Source organism: Cottoperca gobio, chromosome 14, assembly GCF_900634415.1.
Source record: "Cottoperca gobio chromosome 14, fCotGob3.1, whole genome shotgun sequence".
In the NCBI taxonomy this organism is placed as follows: Eukaryota; Metazoa; Chordata; class Actinopteri; order Perciformes; family Bovichtidae; genus Cottoperca; species Cottoperca gobio.
The window spans coordinates 1,949,895-1,969,191 of NC_041368.1; the positions used below are offsets into that span (position 1 = coordinate 1,949,895).

A 19,297-nucleotide genomic window follows, 5' to 3' on the forward strand; every position below is an offset into this window, starting at 1 on the left:
AGGGGGTAAAAAGCAGGTCCCCAGATGGTGGCGTTTGATCGGTGGATGGGGAATCGGCACAGAGGGCGGGTGGAGTAAACAGCCGGGACACCTGACTATTAATCAAGGCCGGCAGCTCTGGGCGCTGCGCGAAACAGACTGCTGAAAAATGGATTAAGGAGAAGAGGAGAAGAGGAGGGAGGGAGGCTGGAGAGAGGAGCTCTACACGTAAAGAGGGGATATTACTTATTTATTATAGTTTGATTATATCGTTGACATTTGGGACAGTTCTGCACTTCAAATCCTCTGCCAGTCGAACAGGGTGATCTGAGCTTTTGAGTCTTTTTCCTTCTCTGTGTCCACCGCCTGCTAACTACCCGGTGAGCATGGACAGCAGCCTCCTGCACAACAGTGCACAGAAGGTTGATAATGATGTCAAATCCTTTTTTAGGAGGGTGCAGAAGGGAAATGTGATTACAGACACGTGTACACTGGGATTTAAAGTCAACACATGAACTCGATTTCCTACTTTAACCTGATTACTCACAGTAATCTGTTTTCTTTTGTCCACGTCGTCCTTCTCACACTCCTCGTGCTTTGTTTGGGTTCCTCTGCTTCCCAACTGTCGCTCTCCCTTCCTTTTTTAACTTGCCATACCCGCGCACACCCCCGACCCCACACCCACATCAACTGTTTAGCAGAATGGCAGCACAAACCTCTTTAACCCCCCCACCAGCACACACACACACACTTCCCGTCTGTCCAGGACATCTTGGCACGTGAGGGACTGTGGTAGTGTGTGTCTGGCAGAGATCCCAGGGTAATGGCATCTCCTCAGTGCCAGGGTACGAGGAACAAACAGACCATCTGTCCCCCTCCAGGCGCCCTGATGAAATCGACTTATTTGTACTGATATTTCTACTGTTCCATGTGTTTTATGAATGCTGTTTTAAATTTTGATCCTATCATACAAAAAGAAGATGGTGCTCAATGATTAGTGTTTGTGTTAATTCAGAGCAGAGTTAACATAAAGGGATAGTTATGGATTTAAATTGATGTGATTTAATTTAAATTGAGGTTTAAATTAACATCTTAATTAATTAAAGGTTTTTACTTGTGAGAATTTGAGAAAATCATCATTTAGCACAATAGTGATATCATTAGATAATCAAAGCAATAAACTCATATGAGAAATGATTACATGACCTACAGTGGTATCCACTGTGATTTGATAATGAATTTCCAGTTTATTACTACTAATTTCTTATTTTTGTAGCTTTGACATCAGTTGTACTCACCACGTTAATATCAACCACAATAGACCGATACATCAGTGAGTACAATATTACAATAACTGATAGAATCTTAGCATCTTGCTTACACACTAACTTATGATACTGAACATGGTAAACATTATACCTGCTTAATCACTATGTTAACATCACCACTGTCAGCACATGAGCATTTAGCTCATTGCACTGCTGAGCCTCACAGAGCGCCAGCATGGCTCTCTCAGATCAAATCATTGCAGCTTATGATGAATGGAGAGAAACACTCTGAAATGTGTAACGTGGGAAAGATTCTTTGTTTACGTGATGGACTCTAATGTCCAACCTCTGACATCACTGACAAGTGCAGAACAACTTCTCAAGTCATTTTGTGATCTTATCTCTGAAAGCCATAAATACGAGTTGTTGTTATGTCTGCTGTAAAACAATACAATCAAACACGCCAGCATCACTGAGGGCATGTCTGCTCACTGTGTGGAAACTGATCAAACAGAGCCAAAGTCTACGGAGACCTTCAGCACACAGTTTGACAACTTCAAATGGGTTCCAAAGCGTGAGCACTTCCAAGCTGCTGCTCTCAACTGTCAAGTCACTCGCTTTTATTCCTACAGGACATGAATGCAGCATAAAATGTACTTCAGGCTTCTGACTCCCGACTATGTCTCCTTCTATCTCTTCCTCGTCCTCCTGCTCCTCCGTCTCACCCTCTCCCTCTCATTCAGCCAGTCCATGTAGCCAGTCCATGTATTGAGGATTTAATTACAAGTCTCAGCGATCGTTAATCATTGAGAACCCACAATCAATTAATGTGTGAGCCTCCTCGAGTCTCGCACAGGCTGCGGTGACCTCAGGTGCTGCTTCATACCCAGGAGGGAATTCTGTGCAGAATGGATTTCATTAGCATGGAGTAAGACGATGCTAACGACTGCTAATGGCCTCGCACGCTCATTATCATGGTGATCACGCCTCACAGATGCGGTTTTCCTACATTCCCCACCTCTCCTCCTCTCATAAAAACTCATCATTTGAGTCAACGGTAAAAATGTCCTCTATTTAAGGGCTTCGTACATTCCCTGTAATTAAAACGGGTCTTTTATCATGTGGAATATGTTGATCTTGTGTGAACTGCATCATGTTTGATGTGCAAATAGTAATAGATGAAGATCGTGAATACATTTTAATGAGTTCAGTGGCGATCGTGGTGTGATGGAATGAGAAGTAGTAATAAATATACAATGAATTAAAAAGAGTTGAAGGTCATCACAGAAAAGCTGAGAATTTAATAGGCAAAATGATAATTCAAAAGTATTTCATTGATCTGAGGTTACATTAACAAATAATCTGTGTCTGCATTCTAATTGTTGAAGTCTTTTATTCGAATACCTGCAGGTTTGTGATTTGAAAGGTGCCGTTTTCCATCAAGCTGATTCGACCGTCGTTCCCCAGGATCCTCTGACCGTCTTTCTCCCATTGGATGCTGGGGATGGGGTTGCCCATGATGTGGCAGTGCAACTGAGTGGTGGAGCCAGGAGCTAAAGTGTGATTGGCTGGTCCCTGGCGGATGATGGGCGGGACGCGGTCCGAAGGTGCTGCAGGGACAGAGAACCCAGTCAGATGGTTTGGGATATAAGGCCAACACTGAGAACTCACATTCTGACAGGATTTCCACTCACTATGTAATTCCCTGTAGCGCTACAGAGTGTGTACCACACAGTGTGATGGGGGTGCTGTCTGTCCATGTTTAACAGGCAAGAAACTCAAGATCACCCAAAACATGTCCTTTTTGACACAACAATACAATCAGACACACATTATCCAACTACACACTGACCTGCAATGTGAGGATCCTCAAGTACGCTCACTGGCACCCTATGTGCGCTTAAACAAAACTCATGTCCAAAATTAGAAGGGCACTCGGAGAGCGCAGACCTCGCAGACCAGATCTCACAATGTTAAAGGTTCTATATCCGGCTGTCAGAGCTTTAATACAGCAGCAAACTGTACAGACATTTTGGCTGACACATAATACACAACATCTGCTCTATTGTTTTTAACGACACAGAATAATGACCTTGTATCTTTGTAAATGTTCTACTCAACACTTCAGAAACTACATTTTATCCAACAATCAGAGGCAACATGGAAATATTACATCTCACCTACATTTTAAACTATCAGGCGTGGTTGATATGTTTCATGTGTTTCTTTGGGGTTTTCAATTACTGGAGATTATAGGGCTATGTAATAAGGCTGCATGTCTGTAAGTCTGTAAGTCCAATCTTAAATGTATACACGGTGGAATGAGTGGAAGTCAATTAAATTCCTGCACATTCATAACTGGTTGTGGAAAAGAGCGGAAGACTGTTCGCAGCCGAAAGGTTTACTTTCTTTCCTGCGAACCGACGCTCACAAAGCCCTCGGCCGGCAATTCACTCACCCCACTGTTTGACATTTGACTTCAGACGTGGAGCAGACCCTCATTAGTATTCTGTGCTGTAGAAAGCTCTGATATTATCAGCTAACTGGAGCTAACTGAAAGTGTGAAACGTCAATACAGGAGCTGAAAAAAATCCCTGTTTACTCCCTGAATGCGAGGGATGCAGGGAGGGCAGCATATGTTGCAGCGGGGTTATTTGCATAGAACTATCACCAGTTGTCCCTTTTCATCACATCAGATAAGAACTTGGGGAAGAATATTTAAATTTGAGACGGATTTAAAAGGACGGGTTTTTGAATTTATATTGCTGCACATTTGTGGGGAGGGGAGGTTAAATCCATAGATTGGGAGATATTATTATATCTCCCAAGTACGAAGCTGAAAAAGTAAAGTTTAAAGATTAGAAAAGACTTATTGTTGGTGGTTAAATTCGGACTGTATCTTCTTTTACTCAACTTCAAACACATGCATAGTGTATCTTCTTTTTACTTGATGCAGTTTACAGGGGGGAGTTTCGCTCTGGCTCCTTTGGCTGAACAATCCTTCATTATTACAGCAGTCAGTAAATTGAGTCTGCAGCTGACACACATCGCAGTGGAAAATGCTAATTATATGTTTAACACAAATGCCAATAATGCCCATATTAATGTGTCATTTAGTTCAGTAGTGTCTTCTGAAAATCAATGCAAACTAAGGCCAGACATTACACTTCAGTGCAGTTTAAAGATGCAATTTTTCAAGCATTTTAAGACTTTGACTTGGAGGGTAATTTCAGCGTTGAATTTAATCAGATCAACATAGAACTAAAGAAGATTTATGGTGTCTCGGCCAGGACACTTCTGAAATAAAGATTCTTAATCTCAGTGAGGCACTAGTCCTGGTTAAATAAAGTTATATCGAGTAAGCTGAATTCAGATCTTGAGAAAATATACAACAGGTGTGTGAATTTGAAGAGTGGAAGCCAAAAGACAAAGTATGAAAGCTGTCAAGTGTTTCCTTTAATCAGGTTACTGCACTCGTGTAGTTCCACACGCTGCCTGCCTGTCTGTGTGTTGACACTCACCACTTTCTACCTCCAGCAAGGCTTTAGTCAGGATGCTGCCGGCCACACTGATGGCCTGGCAGATGTAATAGCCGGAGTGTTCGACTTGGACGTCGGTGATGGTGAGCTCACCGCTCAGCGACACAGAGAACCGGCCGGACTGTGATGGCTCCTGGATGGGGAACAGTAATATCTGGAGAAGCAAAACATTAGGAAGATTATTCAGTTTCTTTGTAATCATTTACAAACTCTCAAATTCATTTTGCAGTTGATATCAATTTAATGTCAATTAAAGAGTTCAACATTCTTCTGGGCTTTCTTTTCAGAATTAGTTTAACAAACTCATTTTTCATTTTTTGTGCTTTTATTCAGTGAGCTGATATTGAAAGAAGAAAGAAGATATAAGCTGTTCCTCTTTCAGCTTTAGTAAGAATTTCAATTTAAAAGTGCACATTATTAATTGATAAGTGTGGCTCATGTAATGTTCATGGTCAAGAGCTTCTGTTAGCTTGTGCTGACATGTTCATTTAGACAAAAGACACACTTTAGGTCACTTGAAAATAAAGTTGTGAAGACATGGAGGAGAGCTGTTAACACTATTTAAATGCAGTGTGACGACAGAAAAGGAGAAATCAAAGAAAGACAGATGAACTAAGGCCTTTCATTCTAATGGCAGACCTTGACATTGTATCTCTTTGTGCATATGAATATGCATGTCCTAATACTCAGAAACCTACAACAATATGCACAAATGGAATAACAGAAAAATAATCAGGTGCATGAAAAACAGACACAATGTTACAAACAGTGCTTTCCTATTAAATACAAATTGGGCTTGCTGCATAAGAGCCACTGCATATTACACTGCAACAAAGTATTGTTGCTAAATAAATTGTTGCATTAAAAAAAATCAAGAAAACAAATAGTGTGCTGTGACTAATTTCTTCCATTGCATGTACATCATGCAGAACCTCGGCTGTCACCAAAAGTGTTTCCACCTAACTTCATCCCTGATCTTCTCTACTTTTCTTTTTCACTTGTCAGTGTGAAATAAAGATATATTTCCTGGGTATTTCAGTAAAAGGCAGCTAACATTCCAAATGTGCGGCCCACATTCTTCCTCTCCTCCCCGTCTTCCTCCATGCTTTCTCCTCTTTATCTCTCTCCTTCACTATTGTTCTCCCTCTCCCACACACATTATCCAGGCCTCCTCCAATCTCACTCTTCCCCCTCTAATCTGTACCTGGGAGCCATGCTACAGGCACCCACACACTCTCATCGAGCCTTTCAGTGCATTCCAACAGGCTGCAATGCTTATCACACGTTCGCCTTTCTCACACTCATACTTATGCACGCACAACCCACACACACACACACACACACACACACACACACACACACACACAGGCCTGAGCACACTCACGCTTTGGTGAATAATACCCTGTGTGGATTATGGGAAAATGAGGTGTGTATGAGTGTGTGGTTGTGTGTGTGTGAGTCACCCTGGCGCTAAACTACAGCACATAGTGATACAAGCAAAGGATAACAGTCAAGAACCGAACAGTGAGAAGAGATGCAGGCATGTGCATAACACTATCTTAAACTAGCATCACAACAGTAGTGGCTGCTGTGTTTATCATAGTGTATATATCATTGTTTTAAGTCACTTTTATACTAATCATATTTAGACTTATCTGGTTGGTTATACCTCTAACATTCAGATCATCCAAGTGCTTTACGTCAGTTTTAGCCATTTGCGCATGGTGGGATATATTAGAGTGTGACACATGAAAGGCTCTCTGCTAGTGTGAAGGAGAATAGCTTCTTACAAGGACTAGGCTAAATAAATGTTCACAGAGTGATAACAGTGATACTCTGTGTTAGAGAGGGGATTCTGCCCGGATATGAACACAGGTGTGCCTTGAGATGTTGGCTTGGTCTTTGGTGTGCCTTGGCCACTGAAAGTTTGGGAACCCCTGCTTTAGAGGGCATAAACAATGTCATCCTCTATGATGAGGAGGTGCTCACTTTAAGTCACAAGGCGTTTCTTACCTGGCTGCCTTCTTTTTGCCAAAAGACGGCTGGCGGAGGGTTCCCTTTGGTGCCACAGAGGAAGGTTACGGTGCGACCCGGTGCTGTGATCTGGTCCCGTGGCCGAACCACGATCTGAGGGGGCACTGCAACACAGAGAGAGGAAGTCGTTACAATATAAATTAACTATGTGTGTGTGTGTGTGTGTGTGTGTGTGTGTGTGTGTGTGTGTGTGTGTGTGTGTGTGTGTGTTAAGGCATAATACAGTGAGAATGTGCCAGCAGTGACATTGAGTGCATTAAGCCGTGACAGACCACCAGTGACTTATAACGGACAACTTTCAAGCTCTCCCTATCTCTCACACACGCACGCACATTCTCAATTATCATAGTTAATAATAAACAAAGTCCACTGAGGAGAAATACGTTCAAATATTCAGTGTGTCCACATATTCAATCAAGGTTATAGCAAGTAGTTACACACCATGTCAAGGCAAGGGGGGGCGGTGGGGCGGGGGCAACTCAAAATAAATAATGAATGAAGTATAGTATAGTACGTAGTAATATTGAGGAGTGTGATGAATACTGATCACTTGCACAGCGGGTCAAGGCTGAGAATGCTTTTAAAGAAATGAGTCTAATGGTGGCAAATGATCAGCACTGATCGTTTTCTTCATTTCCTTTTTGCATTACGTCAAACAAGCCACAAGCTGGTGGCAAAAAAAAGGCAAAACTTTCCAATAGTTCAGGAACTATGGTACGCTTGCAGGCTGAACGTCATTCATTTGTCAAACACAAACCTTGCTTGAACATAGCATAGATATTAAAATATGTTCTGGAGTTCAGGATTGTGCACAGAGGACTTTTAGTTCCTGAGTTTGGTTTCTGTGACCTTAATTTGTTAGGCTTTGAATGATGAAGCCTACTGTAGATGCTTAATGGTTAAACTATATGCCATGATACTCAATATGCCACACACACACACACACACACACACACACACACACACACACACACACACACACACACACACACACACACACACACACACACACACACACACCTTGTTATTGATTCTGTAGCATACACTCACAGTGACACAGTGACAGGTATCCACAGAGGGGGGTGTGAATGTATAATGATGCCCTCCATCAGTCCTAATTGATTTCTCATCTTCCCACCTGATCTCCTGCTTCTCTTTCATTCTCTGTCTCAATTAGCATGGAGAGAAACAGAGGGAAGCCAGAGTCTCCATACACATTTTCTTATTCTAATTGAACATTTTGCCTTTTATTGATGAATACAAAAAGATACCTAGAAAACAAAAACCTGACCATGACAGGTATTATGTTGTGTTGGGATCAAACACAACATAACTTTGCTTCAATGTATCAACCAAAAGCAACTATACTTTAAGAAAGGCTTGCTTACCTCAGAGGACGCTCTTTCTCTTACATTTAAATTCTAAAAGGAGGAAAACGCAGCACGGGAAGTACAACTAACAAGATAAACAGAGAAACTAGAGTCTCAAATCTAAAAAAAGGCCAGCACTTAAAGTAAAGGGGTTAGTAAAGTGTCAAGTGTTTGTCTATGACATGAAATGTTGGTGCAGGGTCTGGATTGAGAATCCTTGACTGCTCAATATTAAACCTCCCTGTTTGAGACTTGCCTGCTTCCTGTAATCACTCACCTCAGATGAGGGTACATGCTTCATTTCATGACCTGCATACACATTTGACCCCCTGTCTTGGGAATTACCCTGCTCTTTGCTATGCTAAAGACTGCTTCCACCATGGGCCCCTTCACACAGCAGGGGGGCATCCACGTGTCATCCTCACGATAAATCCCAGATAACGGGGCCTTGGCCAAGGTCATGTTCTGGGATCAAAGATGCAGACCCCCATTAACCCTAAAGGTCAAAGCCCAAACATGCCCCCCATGTTTTGGATGTTGAACCACAGAGTACAGAATGGGACAATGGCACTGAACCCCTGCTTTCTCTTCCCAGCTACCTCAAGGACAGGCTTCCTGTCAAGTCTGATGCAAGGCCTGAAATATTAAAGAAATGCAGTGTAATACGCACTTCTTATGTAACGCAACTCAAGGCTTGTGCTCACACAGATGTGATGAGCACACAGGAGAAAAGACACTGTGCAATACTAAGCAGGCCATTTGACAAAAACTTGTCAACACCTGAACATTGACCCTCGTGCCTCACACAATGTCATCATTTTGACCCAAATACAGCGACAGCATGGAATTTTCAGGCTATTAAAATAATAATAATAATAATTTTGGTGCGCTACATAGCCCTGTCTGGAGAATAACAATGTTGGATTTAAGGAGGCAAGCCGGCACATTGCCTGAGGCTATAATAAATAATTAGCAATAATGGGTGCACTCGGTGCGACACCAAGCTTTAGATTTAGGGCAGAGAGAAACATTAGCATCCTCACATGGGATGGAAACAGGGAGACGGATTGTAACAGAGCAGCTGAAATATACATGACAGAAATCAGCAAACAAAGGCTGCATGTCATGGATGCTATTTGTACAGCATGTCGCTTGTACAGTAATTTTGTATTCTGAGCTGCTAGTTTTTAGGCCCTTAAAGAGACAGAAGACTGTCACTGCTTATCAGACACCATGGCATCTTCATCTTCTAATTTTATGAAATATGTATATATAACCGGGTCTGTAAAAATGATGGCACATAAACTGATAACGGCGGGAGGCAGTGTCAGGGATGTAAATTAGGGAACATCTGAATGAAAAATGAAACACTTAAGACAGGAGTTTAAAGGAGCGTGGAGACTTCTTTCCCATGCAGGTTTATGTAGTGAGGCAGAAAGGGAGGTCGTGGAGGTTGTGTTATAGTTGCCAAACCTTGAAAGGAACAGTTCCCCCTAAAACAATATATTGTATATAATACATACAGTATCACCATTTGATAGAAAAGGTGAATATTATATACAATTTATATTGTTTATGGGGGAACTGTTCCTTTCACCACCATAAGCATGATCTTCCCCAAATAACCTAAACCAGTTATCAAAAACCTCTGAAGATAATGGAGGGTTCTGCAGAGTCCTTCGATATCGACATTCTTGCCTGGTGATAGTTTTGCTGATCTCAGCTTTAGTTTAGGATCAATGCAAGATAGACATAAACTAATAAACTAAGAAGACCAATGTTTGGACCGGATCAGCTGCTCACCACATACTGTGCTCTCACTAAGACAGATCAGAGTACGATTTGTTCGACTGCTCTTGTATGAACACGGTGTGTTGTTCAATCACATAGCAAAGGCAGACAAAGTGCTTACAACCAAAGCATCTTATCTCCCCCGCTCCCCTAAACACACTCTTGACGTTTGATTTGCACCAACATACTGAAGCTATCACACGAGGGGGAACACAAATGCACACACTCACACTCCCAGCAGGAGTTCCTCAGGGGCCTTGATGTGACAGGCAGCTGTCACAGTCCCACGCTGATGCAGACAGCCTGTTTCACACACACACGCTTGAGAAAACACGCTCTCACGCTGCTGCTGCTGCTGCTGCTGCTGATACACAAGTCTTAAGCTTCATCCTTTCATTTAACGCCCTCTTTCTTAGACACATACACACCTTTTTTGTATAATGTATTTTATCTGGACCCTAATTCATGTATGCTTTTATTTATTTAGAGTGGGACCTCTGTGCCTCAAACTTCTGCCTCCACCTCTATTTACCCAAGTGTAGAAGCAGCTCTGTAGTTCTTTGCTTTTATAAAGCACCCACCGGCGAGAGAAAGAGGGTAAATGACAGAAATTCAATTGCATAAAATACAGAAGGAAGTTCCTCCGGCCCCCTGAAGGTGTCTGTACATACAATATGTAGCGCATTGGGAATCAACTTGTAGATAGATAGATACTTTATTTATCCCGAGGGAAATTCAGGCATCCAGTAGCTTAAAACATTTACACAATTAAATTATTGAGCCTGTCTGTGGAGCAGGACAGGGACAGCAGTCACAACTTGTGTGGCACAACTTGCAGTTGCTCTTTTGCCTCAACCCTTTTCTTATGTTTTCTTTCCCTATCCTTGCTTCTCTATTCCCCAAGGCAGCTGCACATTTACACACAGGACCGACTCAAGTTGTCAGAATACACATGGAGTCCTGCTCTGGACTCTTCATTTAGTGAGCAATCCCAATGGAATACAGAAACAAATGAAGCGTTTGTTTCTGTTTTGTTGTGAGAGAGATCGAACAAGCCAGTTTGTTATCCTGACCCATGTCAACATGATGTTATACACCATCTAACATGCATCCAGCCCGATGGGGGAGTTTTGCTTTAGAAAAAAAGGGTGTGTCAGGTGAAAAGGAAAATGTTCACATTCTTCTTTTGGCTGTAGGACATTTACTGTATTTGTGTGATTTTTGTGGAGTTTAATTTAAATGATTTGGCGCTCCACGTCTACCTATCCCATTTATTTATGAGCAAGAGCTGAAGATTAAGTATGCTCATGAGACAATCTCTTTGTTTAGTGTTAACAGATGTAGGACTCAATACTCGAGTCAAACATGTGTTAACATTAACATTCATGTAGTGTGGACTATTGTGGGATTATTCACACCTTTTGCCCAAACCTCCCTAAAGTTTGTCTAATGGACTGACATTAGACACTGACACTCTGTCGATGCCCAGTCACTGCGTGTCAAGTTCTTAAAAGGTTAGGCGGAGAAAGATGAATTGTTAGAATGATGTCAGCTTTTAAAGGCCCTTTTCAGAAATAGAAATGTACAGTGAAGAGTCAAAACCCACAGATATACACAAAGACAACCCTTTCTCCAAACACACACTCGTTGTTGTTGTTTTACCTGACCCATCCCTTACAGTCCACTCCCTATACTCTTTATTCCATGTTTGTTGTTGTGACAGTGAAACAGTAAATGACAGCAGATTCCTCAGACATTCCTCAAATACTTGTGTCTTCCAGGAATGCCAATGAAAAGTTCTTACACTGTAATATCTTTTTTTCATGGCTTTGGTATTTTTCTATTTCCCGACACACAAGAAGCATCCTGTGCTACCTTTACATTCACAGCTTTTTGTCAGGGAATCACAAACACAGTTGGAAATGATACGATGCCCACGCAGCCTGGTGATACATGAGGAGGCTGTCAGCTTACAAACTACTCAGTTAGCTGTAGAAGGACTCGTGTGAATAATGAGTATATAACTGCAGCACTATGATACTATTTTCATTTATTTTATAGTGTGTAGGATATTTCAGGTGTTTTGCCGTTTCTTTTTTATTACCATTGTTATGCATTCAAAAGTGTTTGTGTATTACATTAAAGATCACTTGTCTAAATGGAATCCTTTTTTGAATGATGAGCTCAAGCATAATTGAAGATCAGTTGTGGAAAATCACAAGCCTACTCCCAGTGTTTTGCAGAAGTACTTTAATACTAATGGACTATTCTCTATTCCTAATTGGCATAACAAAACTACAGAGACAGTGGGGGTCTGCTTCCAACATGGCAATTTAAATGTATCTGTATGACTCTCTCTCTCTCTCACACACTCTCACACTCACACTCACACTCACATACACACACACTCACACACACACACACACACACACACACACACACACACACACACACACACACACACACACACACACGTGCATACAATATACAATGGGATGAAATGGAATACTCACTGGATGGGCCGACTGAGATGAAGTGATGCAGAAAGAGATAGAAAAGAGGAAAAGAAAGATGATTGAGTATGAGATAATGAGCTCATAATGAACTGACAGAGCGAAACTTGGGAGCACCACAGCAACTCAGGTCTATTCAAAATTAATAATCACTCAATTTGAATGGACTGAAGTGAAATTGTCTGCCATTTAACTGAAGCGGTGCCGAAAGAAAGGCAGAGTGGACGAGTAGCAGGAGGAAGGATGGAGGGAGTGGACGTGCAGGTGGAGCTCAGACGTGCTCTGATTGATCTGTGGGTTATAATACTGCAGCTGCATGCACCAACCTGCAATCAATCCCCATTTGCCTAACAGCTGCTGCTGGGAATGACTTCTTCATTCTATAAAAAATGTGAGTGTGTGCATGTGTGTACGTATGTGTGTGTATGCATGCTTGTGGATATAGTATGTGAGCATACATGTGTTGACATATAAGAAGTGTAGGTACATACTGGAGGGTACAGAACTGATACAGAATCAAACTCAAAATATTCCCTTTTATCCTCACGTGACAGATTTCTCTTCCGAATGCCTTTCTTCAAGGGACTGACTTTATTCTAATGAAATTTAAATGCTTTTTGATCTTGGCTCTCTCCAGAGGGATGAGCAGTCGAGGCTCGAAAGGAACTGAAAATCCATTTTTCCCTTTTTCTCTCTTATAGTTTCAGTTAACAGCACATTACCAGGGGAATAATATGGCGAGTATAAACCAGCCACAATGTCTATTTACTGATTTGTCTGTCTTCTGATGAGCAATATTGTATAAAAATCAAAACATTCAATATGTTCTAAAAGAGAAAACTAACATAATGGCAAATCTCCTGCACAAGCTACAAAATGTAACAAATCAAAAGTAAGACAGTTAACTGAGAGCATGCTGGGAGGTGTTTTGTGATGCCTCATAGCAACATGGTCCATCTGTGAGAATAATTTACAAATGTATTCAGTGGTAAAATCTGATTTTTTGCCAAAGCAGAAATGCCCCCAGTGAAGTTTCACTTATTTAACAAAAAACTGTATTGAAATGAAGCAGGTTAAAGGTTATTTTAGTTGGCACATTTGCACCTTTCTATTTACCAACGTATTGGATACATGTTTTTTTCACATTATTCACACATAATAATACATTACATGAGTTGCTAAGAAGAACAGTTTGTTTGTGATTTACATTCTGCAAATCCACTTGTATTCATTCTCAAATTTGAACAACTACATCCTGACTGCAGCCAGCTGGCACTGTCAGTACCTGCAGCTGGAATCCCAGTTGTTTGACCAACTAACTCAATTCAAGCTGAAAATTTCAGGGATGACCGTTTACAAAAGAATTGCGGCTGCATGCCTACATCTTACCGTGCACTTGCAGGCTGCCTGATGCCTCAGCCTTGCCCACGCTGTTCTCTGACACGCAGGTGTAAGTGCCCTCGTCCTCCCCTCGCACCTGGCTCAAACGAAGACTGTTGTCGCTGCGGATCTCAAATCTGCAAAGACAATACTTTTCTGAAAACTTCACTTGATCATTATTTTAAAAATAAAATGCAAAGTTATTTAAACCTTTGAGAAAAGTGGATGTAATGCAGTTGGCAAAATAATTGTTTGTTAAATCTCACATTACTGTCCTGTACAGCTCAAGGCCCAAAGGCTCTCACAGTCAATAGTGTCATGACTGTTCTCCCGTACATTACTATCATTATTCACATTAATCACTGTCCTAAGAGGCATACATTTCTATTCCTGGAATATCTTTGTATCGTTGGAATGACATGTATTGTGAACAGCACTTGACTTACTTGTTGCAACTTATAAAGACAATTATTGCGGCTCCATAGGAGCTGGGATTTGTTTAAATGTGTTCTCCATTACACCTCCAAAAAAGGAAATACCATCTTCTCTTTACTTTGTAATTGTGTTCGCTAAACTGAAAACAGTGGGGAAACATCCACTCACAGAAGATCATTATTAAATGGTTTCTCATCTAGCTCAGCACAGAACATACATGCAGACAGTTGTTATTATTATCAGTGAAATGATCACTACAATACACTTGTTACTGCTAAGTTGCTAAGTAACACCCAGGCAACCAGCATGAATGATTGGAATAATGATACGAGGGTGGAACTGACGCATCAAGCATTTCTAACCGACAGCACGAGTGTCTTTTCTGCCGTACCTGCCGCGGGGCAACTCTCCCTCCTCTCTCCGCCAGCGGACAGTCGGAGTCGGGTCTCCGTGCACTTCGCAGAAGAAGTCCACCATATCGTCTGCCAACACCACCTGGTTCACCGGCTGCTTGGTGAACACTGGCCTCTCTGTAATTAGACGGAGACAGAGGATGGAGAAGTGATTGGAAATTCTTCCAGATCACCACAACTAACCATGGTAACATTATCAAACAAGAGGGAAGATATTACTATACGATCACCATGACAACAATTGAGTTATGCAGGTAGAATAATCAACCCACCAGAGAGACACATGTGCATGGTAAGCTCTTATCATCCTCATAATCAGTTTTAAAAATGGTGAAGAAATGAGTGCAGATGTGCACAGGCTATTGTCTTGCAAATTTCACAGATGGCAGTGATATTAAATATAAGGGACAGTATCATTTTCAGGAACCACACATTGATAAATAAGGTTTTAGACACTGGATTAAGGTTCACAGTTGATCCACAATGTGGGTGGTGGTGCAGAGGAGGGGGATTGCTGGGAGTGAAAAGAAAATATCAAACTTCTATCTGTTTCCTGGGATCAATACACACTTTGAGAACGCTTATGCTGCTGCTCTGCTGAGAGAAAAGCAGAGAATGAAAGAAGCAGAGAGGTCAAGAGAGCAAAGCTAAGGGCAGCTGGGAGGGAAACATTCATCTTCTGCTCCAACATCAGCTGAGGGAAGAATGTAAAGCCCAAGAGAAAACAAATCCAAAATAAGACAGAACATAGAAGATACAAGTGAAGCTTACTATAAGAACTATTACACATTTGTCATTAGAGTAACTTACTCTAAATAATTATTAAATGCTCTTTACTGAATTAAAGTAATGGACATTTGTTGAAGTCCAACACTTTTTACATACATTCAATAACTCCAATTTAGACTATTTACACTGTCATTTTAATATATTTGGTTTACTGTAGAACCTTAACCATTAATATTTGAAGAAACAGATCTTTGCATCTAAAATATGTGTTTGTGTACCCATGCTTTCGTAAGAATGTGTAATGTAATAACAAATAAGATTAGCCTAATTTCCATATGTTTCATTTCACGTGGAGTGTTTACAAGTTGACCTTAATTAATGAGATGCAGAAAAAAATGACTCACCAAACACCACCAGCTCAGCAGGATCACTGTCTTTCTCTCCAACCATGTTGGTTCCAACACACACATACATGCCAGCATCACTTTTCCTGGTGTTGGAAATCATCAGTTTTCCTCCTCGCATCTGAAAATGAGGAGCATAATGAGCAGAAGAGGGGAGGGAGAAGAAAGGAGAGGAAATGAATGAAAAGGTAAGAAGAGAAGAAGGAGGAGAATGGGGAAGAAGACCAAGATGAGGGGGGGGAGAGGTGGTGGTGCAGGAGGGGGAAGGAGAGGTGGTGGTGCAGGAGGGGGAAGGAAACAAGACAAATGGAAAGATGTTGGAAATATTGAAGCATGTTAGTAGAGAGAGACCACCCCGTCATGACAGCTGGCTCATCTCCTGGTTCTTACACTGTTTAAAAATGGATCTAGCTCCGGACAATTAACAAAGGGACATCCTCCACTGTTTAGTTTATAATAATCCTGGTATGTAGTGCTTACACACATGCATGCTCCCTCATAGCAGGATTACACATGTAATGTATTCTGAAGTCTGCGTGGACAGTTATTTATAAATGCAATTATCAACAATGATGGAACTGTATTGATTCTTAATCAGGGGCTTCTCATCAAAACAATTAAAACCAAGGGTTAAGGCAAAAACCCATTGGAAGATCACTTTGAATTTGAAGCAATTTAGCTTGTGTGACCCTAACGCCACAATGCAAACTCCTCAAAGGTTGCAAACAGCTTTATCTTTACAACAAAATGTTCAAAAAGCCTGAAAGTCTGAATTTCTTTTTCCTAAAATAAGGAGTGAAAAGTTTAAATCACAAATATCATGATACATGCAAGGTCCACCTAATTAAAATATATATATACATACATATAAATACATATTTCTAATAAAAGACTTACAGTGATCCTCTCATCTCGGTCATTGACCCGGATGTTGTTTCTCTTCCAAGAGATGGTGGGCTCAGGATGACCTCTGGGGGGGATACACTCCATGACAGCCGGCTCACCTGCTGCTACCACCACATCACTGGGTGTTTGACGGAAGTCATCTCTCAGAACTGGGGAACAAACAGAGAAGAAGAGACGATACATTGTTAAAGTATGTATAAACTTCTTCGGTGATGATGCTATCTTTAATCTGACTTTGCATACATGACATGTGGCCTTCAAAAAGAAACAAGATGAATGCCAAGCAAGAGCAAATCTCAAATTAGGATCATCTCTCTCTGTTTCACTGAGCTGAGGAACACAGAGCATGACAGGACATTGCTATTGACACTGTATGACTGGAAATTTAACATGGTCTCCCTATAGTCTTTATTGACTCTGTGCATATGCAGCATCACAGTATATCAATAAAGAAGGCTCTCTCTGACATACATAAAGTAGATAAATTATTCAATCTGACACACACACACACACACACACACACACACACACGCACACACACACACACACACACACACACACACACACACGGACACACACTTTCATTCATTCATTAAACATTAAAGCTTTGTCTTTGAGCCTGTAGTCCACATTGTGTGCCTCTTGCCTGAAGGCGTTGGACTTTTTCTTTCTCATTTTAGTCACTAAAGCTCTGTGACCTCTCACATTACAGGTGTGGATGTACTGACATCACCCGTCTACAAGGAAGAGGCCAAAGCCATGCAGGCCACAGGCTTAAATCTGGCCTAAGCCACTCCACTTACAAAGGGGCTGAATCAAACCAAATCATGGTTTCTATGGCATTCCTATCTGGCCCCACAAAGATGCCAGAACTGATCTGAAAAGCAGCTCCCCCCCAAAGTACCTTTTCACATCCCAATCTTTTTTAGTCCTTTCTTAAGAAATGTCCAAAGTTGAGAGGCAACCATTTCAAAATAGCACTTGGGGGGGGGGGGGGGGGGGGGGGGGGTTTCACATTTCTACGCTTAAATATTCCACAAAGTTCTCTTTGATGCTATAGGAAAATGTGAGATTTGGACATCAAGGAGTTGGTGAATGATTAATTGATGCAATATGAGATCATGGCTGATATGCACGCTCTCTTACATTATATTGATATATCTCAGTGTGGATCTTAATAAGTTATGTCAATGTGATGACATTCCACTCATGTCCTGAGACCTGACTCAGATTTCTCCTGAGTGTCTAAGATCTGCAGGGCGGCAGAGACGTGAAGATGAGACATAGAGAGGAATCAGTTACTTCATGTTAGAGAGTGGTGTCAGTAGATCACCTTTCTGTAAAAGACAAGCTTCTTTAAAATGCCCTTAGTAGACAACTCAATAAGAACAAACAGAGTAAGTACTTTATCGCCATACAATTCTTACTCATCATTCTTCCTCACCTTTCCGGTTAAAGTGAAATGTGCTAACAGCAGCAACATTTACACATTCAAGACCAGGGGTTGAAATTAGCTAAATATGTAAATGACTTCTTGATTCTTGATCCAAGGTAAACCGGAGCCAGCCCTAACTATAAGCTTTATCAAAAAGGAAAGTCTTTAGCCTACTCTTAAATGTGGAGAGTGTGTCTGCCTCCCGAACACAAACTGGAAGCTGGTTCCACTGGAGAGGAGCTTGATAGCTGAAGGCTCTGGCTCCCATTGTACTCTTAGAGACTCTAGGAACTACAAGTAACCCTGCAGTCTGGGAGTGCAATGCTCTAGTTGGTTTATAAGGTACTATGAGATCTTTAAGATATGCTGGAGCCTGACCATTAATTGCTTTGTAAGTCAGGAGAAGGATTTTGAATTCTATTCTGTATTTTACCGGGAGCCAGTGCAGTGCAGCTAATACAGGAGTAATATGATCGTGTTTCCTAGTTCTTGTCAATACACGTGCCGCTGTATTTTGGATCAACTGAAGAGTCTTAAGCGACTTTTTGGGACAACCTGATAACAATGAGTTGCAGTAATCCAGCCTTGAAGTAACAAATGCATGGACTAGTTTTTCTGCATCATTTTGAGACAGGATGTGTCTTATTTTTGCAATGTTACGTAGATGAAAGAAGGCAGTCCTTGAGATTTGTTTTATGTGGGAGTTAAACGACAGATCCTGATCAAAGATAACGCCAAGATTCCTTACAGTGATGCTGGAGGCCAAGTTAATGCCATCCAGAGCTTCTATGTCATTAGAAAATGCGTTTCGGAGGCGTTTAGGGCCAAGTATAATAACTTCAGTTTTGTCTGTGTTTAACATCAAAAAGTTGCTGGACATCCAAGTTTTTATGTCCTTAAGGCATGCTTGAAGTTTAGCCAATTGATCGGTTCGTTGTGCGTAAGTATTAATCAAAATAGTCTGTACTTCTGCTTAGGTATGGAGCAACGGAAGAAAGTTCATTTCTACATGAGCAATATGTACTGTAAGTCAAGTAACATTGCTTCTTCTTGAGGTGAATGTTCTATAACTCTTTCAATCTCCTTTCAACCCTGAGGGAA

The 19,297-nt window shown here is 41.3% G+C and overlaps 1 protein-coding gene across 4 annotated transcripts in view; it reads right to left on the minus strand.

Moving 5' to 3' along the window:
• robo3 (roundabout, axon guidance receptor, homolog 3 (Drosophila)) overlaps positions 1-19,297 on the minus strand; it is a 75,205-nt gene that overhangs the window by 19,501 nt on the left and 36,407 nt on the right. For 2 of the 4 annotated variants that reach the window (XM_029447705.1, XM_029447704.1), the window contains exons 3-10: positions 16,753-16,910; positions 15,856-15,976; positions 14,701-14,839; positions 13,884-14,011; positions 12,495-12,506; positions 6,800-6,924; positions 4,769-4,940; positions 2,652-2,857 (exon numbers count right to left, since the gene is read on the minus strand). In XM_029447705.1, the coding sequence (XP_029303565.1) occupies positions 2,652-2,857; positions 4,769-4,940; positions 6,800-6,924; positions 12,495-12,506; positions 13,884-14,011; positions 14,701-14,839; positions 15,856-15,976; positions 16,753-16,910 (1,061 nt within the window). The remainder of the gene's footprint in view (positions 1-2,651; positions 2,858-4,768; positions 4,941-6,799; positions 6,925-12,494; positions 12,507-13,883; positions 14,012-14,700; positions 14,840-15,855; positions 15,977-16,752; positions 16,911-19,297) is intronic. The other 2 variants (XM_029447707.1, XM_029447706.1) reach the window with 1 other exon arrangement.